Raw genomic sequence first — 11481 nt, forward strand, 5'->3', positions numbered from 1 at the left:
CTTTATGCTGCCTGCCGCGGACCAATTTTATGGAGGTGAAGATTTCATTTTCCAACATGACTTGGCACCTGCACACAGTGCCAAATCTACCAGTACCTGGTTTAAGGACCATGGTATCCCTGTTCTTGATTGGCCTGCAAACTCACCTGACCTTAACCCCACAGAAAACCTATGGGGTATTGTGAAGCGGAAGATGCGAGATGCCAGACCCAACAATGCTGAAGATCTGAAGGCCACTATTAAAGCAACCTGGGCTCTCATAACACCTGAGGAGTGCAACAGACTGGTGGACTCCATGCCACGCCGTATTGCTGCAGCAATTCAGGCAAAAGGAGCTGCAACTACGTATTGATTGCCGTACATGCTGAAACTTTCCATGTTCATACTTTTCAGTTGGCCCACATTTCTAAAATATATTTTTCGGTACTAGTCGTAACTGATATTGTAATTTTCTGAGATACTGAATTTGGGATTTTCAGTAATTGTCAGTACTAATCATCAAAATTTTAAGAAATAAACATTTCAAATATATCACTATGTGTGTAATGAATTGTAAGTTTCACGTTCTGAATATAATTACTGAAATAAATCAACTTTTTCATGATATTCTAATAATATGAACAGCACCTGTATATAAAACGACATATATGTGCACATATATGCACTGATTACAAATACAGGACGACATTGCCCACGTTTAGACTTTCTCCATCTAATGCCATCTTGCGTTCTCCTCGTTCTTCTTCTTCTTTCTATTTCCAACAGACAAGTAGAACATCTTAGGTGTATTGCTGCCCTCCACAGGCTTTTAATAGGATTTCCTCCTTATGTCCTATGACCCACACTACATTCTACAGTCTGGTAGGTGTCAGTATGAACTTTTTAAGCCATGGCTGCAAACTGCCAGTAAGAAAAAGAAGTAAGAGAGCTGGTTGCTTGCTTCTCTCGCGAGATTTGACAACATTTTTAAACAGAACAATTGACAAACAAACCAAGTCATCTTCAATACATCTCAACATTACACACATCCTCCAGGCTGAGTTAGTCCAGATAATGAAGTAAGCTGAAAACTACATGAAAGTCATCTAAAGAAAACATTTAAAAAATTGACTGCGATACTAAATAGAATAAAATACATACCTACAAATAATAACTACATTTATTGTAACCAACTTTAGTTGAAGCATACATTGTTTATTGCATAAAGGTCTGGGGATATACATATAAAACAATCACACAACAATATTCATGATACACAAGAGAGAAGAGTAATAAAAATAATTCATAGAATGGATTATAGAGACCCAACAAATGATTCAAAAAGTCACACATTTTAAAATTGTATACAAGACAACTGTTCAAATGATGTATAAAGTAAATAATAATATGCTTCCAGAAGTGGTCCAGAAGATGTTTCAGATGTGAACCAGTAAATATGAACTAAGAGGGATTTATGTGTACTCAAAAGCAAAGGTATGAACACATGTAAAACAAATATGTACATAATATAAAGGAGTTCATCTATGGAATCATCTACAATTAGAAAACAAACTATATAACACGTCAATAATTTCATAAAACATATAAAACACTATTATGAATAAGTATAAGACTGAATTATGAATATATACACATAAAATGTTTATTGTACGTAACATATTTTATGTACTGTTTATTCTCACCCTTTCAGTCAAATTGTTGTGTTCATTTTAAAGTACACAAATGTGTATTTTAACTCATGTACTTGACTGAAATAAAAGCACTAATCTGAATTGTCTAATCTATAAATGTTAGAATCATATTAACAAGATTGTGTTACACACACAACAATGATGTCACACGTTTTATGTGCTGATGTTAAAAAGTCAAATTTAAAAGTTTTGACGGTTTATTTCAAATCCTGCATCTTTATTTGCTGCTGCTGGTCTCCCCAGCACACTTGTGTTTCTTACACTGGCACTTAGAAGAGAATCTTTCACCACACACACTGCAATTCAACACTTTAGAGTGGCCGTGCCAGTAACCTGAGCGTTCCTGGTTCAATAGGCTTCTGGCATCCTAATCATGTCTGTTGTGTCCCTGAGCAATACACTTTACACTTGCTCCTGATGGGTGGTGGTTAGGGCCTTGCATGGTAGCTCTTGCCATCAGTCGGTGAATGGTAGAATGTAGAAATAGTGTGAACGTGCTTTCAATACCTTGAAAGTAGAAAAGCGCCATACATATATGACCCATTTTCCATTTACAATGGAGACCCCAGAACAACCCAACTGTACATCAAGCAAAAATGGGAAAGAATTCCACCTGAAAAGCTTCAAAAATGTGTCTCCTCAGTTCCCAAACCTTTACTGAGTGTTGTTCAAAGGAAAGGCCATGTAACACAGTGGTAAAAATACCTCTGTGACAATTTGTTTGCAATGTGTTGCTGCCATTAAATTCTAGTTAATGATTATTCGCGAAAAAAATGTATACGTTTCTCAGTCCGAACATTAAATATCTTGTCTTTGCAGTCTATTTAAATGAATATGAATTGAAAAGGATTTGCAAATCATTGTATTCTGATTTATTTACCATTTAAACAATGTGCCAACTTCACTGGTTTTGGGTTTTATAGATTCATAATACAATTTTAGACTTATTCATAATAGTTATTTTTAGTAGGTTTTTGAATTTACTGAAGTGTTACATATTTCTATATGTAATTGTTAATAATCCAATAGATTAGCACCTTTATATGATATACATATTTACTGGTTCACATCTGAAACAACTTCTGGACCACTTCAGGAAGCATGTGATTATTTACTTTATACATCATTTGAACAGTTGTCTTTTATACAATTTAAACGTGTGATTTTATGAATCGTCTGTTGGGTCTCTTTTGTTTTTACAAATTTACATTTGTGGATTAAAAAAATCCTCATTGTTGTGTTTAAAACATGTTTTACCTTTTGTTTTAACATTTTTAACATCCCCAAAACAATGTCAATGTCAATCAAAGTTTGGAGTGTCAGGCAAAGGCCAATATTGTACAACATCTAACAGAGTTTACTTTGCATACATTCATAAAAAAAACTGTTTATTTTGTTTCCCTATCACAGAACGAACAAGTGTTGTCTTTGTTTCACTCTGGTCCGTTATGTTCCCAACCATAAAGAGTGGACGGGTAGAGTTGCTCACTTCTACTTTATTGTCAACTTCAGTGCAGTTACAAGCCAAAGTGGCTCACTCACACTAGTCCGCTTACTTCCTGTACAGTGTGTCTCACTCTAAACGTTCCCCCCTGCAACATGTATTAATATGATGGAGTATCAACGTAACAATCATATTGTAACAGGGTATATCACTGAAAAAAGGTTGAGAACCACTGTTCAATCGCATAATTTTTTTTTAATGATGATATTTTTAAACGAAGCACTTACTGTAACCTAGCAACAAAGTATTTTACATTTTTAGATTTCTGTAATAAATTATTATAAAATAGTAAAAAATCGATGTATTTTCCATTTAAGGCTGCTGAACACATCTTTCAGGTTTGTGTACAGATCTGTGCAGTTTGAAAATGAACACCGTCTTTTCAATAACGTTGGTTTTGTATGTAATGGTTTATGATGACATTGTTATTGAAATACAGATGACACAAAAGAACCATGGTAAGTAAGTGTGGCAAAACAAGTTGGCGGAAGTGACGTCCGTACGCGCATGCGTGGACCGATCGGTTGATAAAGCAAGATGGCGTCTGACGGAGAAGTCCTAAACGCGGGCATTATATTTCTGTATTCTTACATATATGTTGTTTAATAGAGTACACACGGTTAATAATTGTTTGTAGCCGGATACATTAGTCTGAGCGCACTTTGACACTTCTCCTGTTTGCTAGCTTCACTTAAGGTAGCTTGCAGCTAGTTTAGCTGGCTAGTTAGCTTAGCTTGTTAGCTCCTAACGAAGAGACGCGGAAGTTATTTAAACATCGCTAAGTAGGGAACTAATGTGAGTGTAAAGTGTTGTGATTGTGGGAAAATGTGCGAAAGAACGATGGCAAAGTATGGGGAGGAACTTTGTCCAACAAAAGAGGAGGACGAGCGACAACATCAACTACTGGATGTTTATTATAAGAAACATCATCAAGTTGTGTTACACAGAACAGGTTTGTTTACTTCTTACTGTCACATCTTTACTAACTTTATGTGTGATTATTAACACTATTCTTAAATATATTGTGTATAAGAAGTTTGGTTGTTTTGTGAGGATGATGTACATACAGTCGTGGTCAAAAGTTTACATACACTTGTAAAGAACATAATGTCATGGCTGTCTTGATTTTCCAATAATTTATACAACTATTGTTTTTTTCTGTCACAGAGTGATTAGAGCACATACTTGTTGGTCACAAAAACATTCATGAAGTTTGGTTCTTTTATGAATTTATTATGGGTCTACTTAAAATGTGACCAAATCTGCTGGGTCAAAAGTATACATACATCAACGTTATATGCAGTACTATATATACAGCAATGTTAGTATATCAACAGCAATGACGGTGGGAATGGTGTTCCTGGACTTAAAGGCCTCACCTTTTTTTCCCCTCCAAACATATTGCTGGGTAATTTTTGTTACATCTGACATCATATCGATAAAGATAAGACCTTCTGGAGTAAAGTTCTGTGGTCAGATGAAACAAAAAATGAGCTGTTTGGCCACAATACCCAGCAATGTATTTGGAGGAGAAAAGGTGAGGCCCTTAATCCCAGGAACACCATTCCCACCGTCAAGCATGGTGGTGATAGTATTATGCTCTGGGTCTGTTTTGCTACGAATGGAACTGGTGCTTTAAATGAGACCATGAAAATGAAGGATTACCTCCAAATCCTCCAAGACAACCTAAAACCATCAGCCCGGAGGTTGGGTCTTGGGCGCAGTTGAGTGTTCCAACAGGACAATGACCCTAAACGCACGTCAAAAGTGGTAAAGGAATGGCTAAACAAGGCAAGAATGAAGGTTTTAGAATGGCCTTCCCAAAGTCCTGACTTAAACATGTGGACAATGCCGAAGAAACAAGTCCATGTCAGAAAACCTGCAAATTTAGCTGAACTGCACCAATTTTGTCAAGAAGAGTGGTCGAAAATTCAACCAGAAGCTTGTGGATGGCTACCAAAAGTGCCTTATTGCAGTGAAACTTGCCAAGGGACATGTAAGCAAATATTAACATTGCACCTTTCGCTTTATCCAAGCAGTAATGACATTTTCTCACCAGTATTTTGTCTTTCTTTGTCTAAGCATGTCAGCATCATCCTCCATCTTGTCATTGATGATACGGCCTAAGTATTTAACATTGTTGCACACAGACAGGGTTTGACCAGACAAATAGAAACCTGGGAAATTAAGATGTCGATCCTCCTTGGTCCTAAATATCATTACCATACTCTTTGTTGCATTATACTTGATGTCAATCTTGACTCCATAGTCTGAGCATATGTTAAGAAGCTGGTGGAACCCTGCACTACTGGGAGATATAATGGCCCAATCATCAGCATACATAAAGTGGTTGATTAAGGTGTTTCCCATGATGCATCCTGTTCTGCATTCTCCCACTGCCTTGACAGGTCATCCATAGTCACAGGCTAAATAGGCCTGGTGATAGAAGCCCACCCAGCCGTACCCCATTGCCAACTCGAAAGGGAGAGAATAAACTACTCCCCCATTTTACCTGCTTCGTCTGCCTGTTGTACCAATATGCCAGAATATACCCAGAACATCCCTATGCTTCAGATTGGTGAAGAGTTTGAGATGGTTGATTGACAAATGCCTTAGATGCATCAATAAACCCTACCAACATTGTAGGGCCCCGCGCTCTGTATTTTTCTACTGCTTCTTTTAATGCATAAATACACAAGTCAGTGCTTTACTTGCTCTTAAAGCAAAATTGGTTGTCTGCGGTGCAAATAAGATCCCCAACTCTGTATATTAGCACACTTTCCACTACTTTAGATAGCATTCTGGCTCGGGTGATAGGTTGATAATTGTCCATAGTCCCTACCTTACCAGCCTTGTCTTTAAGGACAGGTATTAAAATAACTGTCAGCATAGCAGCTGGCAGGATGCCATGCATTATCAACCTACTGCATGTACATAACACCTTAATGGATGTGTTTGGATGTTTTTTAAGTTCTTTGTAGGCAGAATAGTGCGACTATAATAGCCTCTAATGTAAGCATACTTTTGATCGCATTTACTTACTACTTAGAATGCATAAAAAAGAAAAAATGTGTGTTCCTGATAGGCAAAATATATAAAAAAGTGTGGTTCCCTTTTAAGTGAAGTGAAGTATATTTATTTAGCTCTTTTCTCTATTGATTCAGAGCGCTTTACATAGTGAAACCCATGATCTTCACGGTGGCAGAGGGGTTAGTGCGTCTGCCGCACAATACGAAGGTTCTGCAGTCCTGGGTTCAAATCCAGGCTCGGGATCTTTCTGTGTGGAGTTTGCATGTTCTCCCCGTGAATGCGTGGGTTCCCTCCGGGTACTCCGGCTTCCTCCCACCTCCAAAGACATGCACCTGGGGATAGGTTGATTGGCAACACTAAAATTGGCCCTAGTGTGTGAATGTGAGTGTGAGTGTTGTCTGTCTATCTGTGTTGGCCCTGTGATGAGGTGGCGACTTGTCCAGGGTGTACCCCGCCTTCCGCCCGATTGTAGCTGAGATAGGCGCCAGCGCCCCCCGTGACCCCGAAAGGGAATAAGCGGTAGAAAATGGATGGATGGATGGATGATCTAAGTTACATTTAAACCAGTGTGGGTGGCACTGGGAGCAGGTGGGTAAAATACCTTACTCAAGGACACAACCCCAGTGACTAGGATCAAACCTGCAACCGTCGAGTTGCTGGCACGGCCGCTCTGCCAACCGAGCCACGCTGGCCTTAGAATGTATTAAATTGTATCAAAATCTCATAAAAATTGTAAATACATCCTAAACATGTCTAAATACTTCCATGAACAATATTTTTATTTAGGAACTTTCTAATGTAATGTGTTTCTATTTACACTTCTGTTAAAATTTAATAATCACTTATTCTTCTCTTTTGTTAAAATGTAAAAAACACTTGTTTTGTTGTTTGATACTTTATATTTAAGAGCTTTAGCAGGGTTTCTGTGGATCATTAAAAATCATTAAAAGTCATTAAATGGACTTTGCCTAAATTATGGCCTGAAATTGTATTAAAAAGCATTAAATACGATGTCCAGAGGCATTAAAATATTAATGCAATCGTAGGGTTGGACCGATATAAATGAAAATAAACCTAATAACTTAATTCTTGCCGTCATCAATACATTGCTATGTCTGTGTGTTTCCTTCTTGGTCTGTGGATTTTAAACTAGACTGAGAGGTCTCACTCTGTGCATCGCTCTAAGCACCTGAGCATGTTTATTCCACAGTAGACTTACATGAACAAAGTGAGCCTCTTGTCACTCATTCACAGTCTTTGTTTCGGCTACTTGCAATTCTTCTCCACACCTTTTCCTGTGTCCAGTAGTGTTAGCGACACTCACGTTAATGTTGGAGATGGAAATAGTCATTTTAATACAACGCTGTAATACAGGCCCCCATATAACTGCCCAGGATATACCTGCTTTATGATTCTTAAATTTTGGAATTTTTAGAATTAACATGTTTTCGTCCATTTGGTGAAGGAGGTGAAATTAGGTCTGAAAACCTTTTGACAAGTTGACTTCATGTCCATTAGGACTTTTCAAAGTGTAGAATACCATCCGCCTTAACAGAATATTTTACTTTGAAAGTAAACTAGATCGTTTATTGTGTGTTCATGCATGACATCCTGTCCCACACGAGCAGATTTTAGCTCAATTGAACTGCCTCGTGTCGACCGCTAAATATACAAGCCTGGCGGTGGAAACTAACACATTGACTTGAAAACAAAAAAAACATAACAAGTCTGTCGCCGTGGCGCCACCGTTCCACATCCAGTGGAAATCCCCGGTTACACTTAAAAACGTTGCTTGTCGAGATAAACCAAGAAACCATATTTCGGGTTCAAGGCACGAAGCAAAAAGAAATACACTTTCAACCTACATCACTCGCAGTGAGCGAAGTCGACCACAAGATGGTGTCATAGCAGAGATAACAATACAGAATACAGATTTACACTGTAAACGACCTCATCTTTTCTCCATGTTTTTACATCAGTAAATTACATTAAAATCACAAGGGGTGCTGGAGCCTATCCCAGCTGCAATCAAGTGGAAGTGTATTTATTGCAATATAGATTATAGGCCATATTGCCCACCCCTCGTAAAAAGTGGTCTTCTGTTCCTGTGAATAATATAAAGAGCAGTGTGTTTGTTTTCAGGCCAATTCATATAATAACTTGTTTTTTTTAAGTACATGTAAACGTACTGAATGCCTCATGTGATTGATCAAATCTGGAAATTTCTCATGCATGTTTGTCATTTTGTGTCCTGCAGACGTCTGTGAAGAACAACTTCTGCCTGAAAAACAGGAGTGTAGCTTCAGGATGGTGAAGGAGGATCCATCAAAGAGGAAGACCAGGCGCTCCGGACTCTCTGGCGTCTCCTTTTCCTCTTTGACAAGGACCATTCCCTGTAAAAAGGAAGAGGAAGACTCACCGACGCCCCACAATAAAGAGGAAGAGGAGGAACACGGTGTCAGTCAGGAGGGAGAGCATTTTGAAGGACTGATGGAGTTCCCAGTGACTGGTGTCCCTGTGAAGAGTGAAGGTGAAGAGGTCAAAGGTGAAGGTGAGGAGAGGGGAGGGGCGAAGCCTCCAAGCAGCAACTCAACACAACACATGACAACAGAAGCTGATGGAGACCACTGTGGAGGATCACAAGCAGACAAGCTCTTAGCTCCACTATCAGATAGTGAGGACACAACGTCACACTCTCCTGACACTGATGATGAAGACTCTAAAGATGATAAGACATGTCACACTGACAACACTCACTTCACATGTTCTCACTGTGACAAAACATTTAAATACCATTGTCATCTGAAAGTACACATGAGAACACACACCGGAGAAAAAACTTTTATCTGTTCACTCTGTGGTAAAGGTTTTGTAGAAAGTCACAATTTGAAAGTACACATGAGAAGACATACTGGTGAAAAACCTTATATTTGTTCAATCTGTGGTAAAGGTTTTGCACAAAGTTCATGTTTGGTAAAACACAGAAGAAGACACACTGGAGAAAAATCTTTTATCTGTTCAATCTGTGGTAAAGGTTTTGTTATAAGTAACAATTTGAAAGTGCACATGAGAATACACACAGAAGAAAAACGTTTTAAATGTTTAATATGTGGTAAAGGTTTTGTAGAAAGTCGATATTTGAAAGTACACATGAAAATACACACTGGTGAAAAACATTTTTCATGTTCAATCTGTGGCTTATCTTTTACAAGGAAGGATATTTTGAAAGTGCACATGAGAACACACACTGGTGAAAAACCTTTTTCCTGTTTAACATGTGGTAAAGGTTTTACACAAAGTCGTTGTTTGAAAAGACACATGAGAACACACACTGGTGAAAAATCACATTCCTGTTCAATCTGCAACAGAAGCTTTTGTGACCGATCAAACCTTGTTGCACACATGAGAACACACCCAGGAGAGAAAGTGTTGAGTTGCAGTGTGTGTGGTGAACGATTCTCTTATAAGTACCAGTGTGAGAAACACAAGTGTGCTGGTGAGAACAGCAGCAGAAAATGAAACTGCAGGATTTGAAATAAACTGTCAAGTCTTTAATTGTGACTTTCTAACAACATCAGCACATAGAACATGTGTGACATTGTTGTTTGTGTAACAATCTTTTTCATATGCTTCTACATTTATAGATTAAATATTTTATATTAGTGCTTTTTTCAGTCAAGTACATGCATTATATATGCAATATTGTGTACTTTTATTCAAAGATTAACAGAACAATTTGACTGAAAAGGTGAGATTAAACAGTACAATGTTGCGATCTGCTGCTCAGATCTTCACGTGTTGGTTTTTTCATTCTCAGTCTGACCCGTTTATTTCCTGTTTTTGTCCATCACTATGGTTACACATCAGTCCACCTGTTAGTCTCGCCCCGCACACCTGCTACTAATTTTCACCCTCCTTTTTAAGCTCACCTTTTCTGTTTACTCATTCTCGGATCCTAATTTGCCCACGCGCATCAGTGACGACTCTCATCCTTCGTATGTATTTTCTCGCTAGCTCTCACGCTAAGCCACTTTATATTCCAGCTTTCATGCTGAATGTTTTTGTTTACTCTTTTGTGTCCTCGTACCAAGTTTTAGTTTTCCTTGTGTTTTATCCTAGCTTTCACGCTAGCGTCTTTTGTTTACCTTTTCTCTTTACATCAGTGTTTTTGTTCATAGCCTTTTGTTATTAAATAAATACCTTATATCTTACCTTTGCTGTGTTCTGCTTCGACGCATCCACGGGAAAACTACACCGGCATTACCATGCCGAAGAAGAGTCTTCACATACAAGACATATTTTAGATACAATAAACATTGAATGTGTATATATATATATTCATAATACAATTTTAGACGTATTCATAATATAGTGTTTTTATATGTGTTTGAAATATTGAAGTGTTACATTTATTTTTTTGTAAATGTTAATGATCCCATAAATTAGTACCTTTATATGATATACATATGTACTGGTTCACATCTGAAACATCTTCTGGACCACTTCAGGAAGCATATTATTATTTACTTTATACATAATTTGAACAGTTGTCTTTCATCCAATGTTGAAATGTGTGACTTTATGAATCATTTGTTGGGTCTCTATAATCCATTGTATTAATTTATCTTTATTACTCTCTTTTGTGATATGATTATTGTGTGTATGTATGTCCCGAGACCTTTATGCAATAAAAAAAAAAGGGTGACAAAATGGCTGAAATGTTTTACAAATTTACATTTCTGGATTAAAAAAAATCCCCATGGCCTCAATAGATAAACAGGAAGACCCAGAGAGTATTTTGGACTGCATGGTATGCTTTGATACACAATCAACTAAATTATTTATTTAGTCTTTAATCGTTTGTTCTTCTCTTTAACTACTCAGCAAGAGGAACATGAGCAAAAAGAAGTCGAAAGCGAAGCCATGAAAATGATTTCAACCACAAGAAAGCTGCTGATTTACTTTATAATTACTCTTTTTTTGTGGTGTGTAAAACATTTAGTTATTTCATTTTACATCCTCTCATTTATTTCTTTTTTCTCACCTAGGTCTTCGACATACTTAGGCTACTTTTGTATTTCTCTCAGTGTTGGGACGTTTGGTTTGAGCATCTTCTTGGTTCAATTTGTGTTTGGAATCACAGAAATACCCGCACACTTTCTGTGCATCCGGTTTTTGGAGTTGCTGGGAAAAAAAAAAGTTGTGATTTTAAACAACCTGGCAGGTGACTTGTTCAGTCTTCTGACCGTGGCTTTC

At 37.6% G+C, this 11481-nt stretch overlaps 1 protein-coding gene across 1 annotated transcript; it reads left to right on the plus strand.

Moving 5' to 3' along the window:
- The first annotated feature begins 3712 nt into the window (after positions 1-3712).
- LOC133545444 (gastrula zinc finger protein XlCGF57.1-like) lies at positions 3713-10436 on the plus strand. The gene is made up of 2 exons (XM_061891051.1): positions 3713-4147; positions 8483-10436. The coding sequence occupies exons 1-2, from the start codon at positions 4021-4023 to the stop codon at positions 9742-9744; spliced, it is 1389 nt and encodes a 462-aa protein (XP_061747035.1). The 5' UTR covers positions 3713-4020; the 3' UTR covers positions 9745-10436.
- Positions 10437-11481: the final 1045 nt, after the last annotated feature.

The sequence above is a fragment of the Nerophis ophidion genome, linkage group LG28 (genome assembly GCF_033978795.1).
Source record: "Nerophis ophidion isolate RoL-2023_Sa linkage group LG28, RoL_Noph_v1.0, whole genome shotgun sequence".
Taxonomy (NCBI): Eukaryota; Metazoa; Chordata; class Actinopteri; order Syngnathiformes; family Syngnathidae; genus Nerophis; species Nerophis ophidion.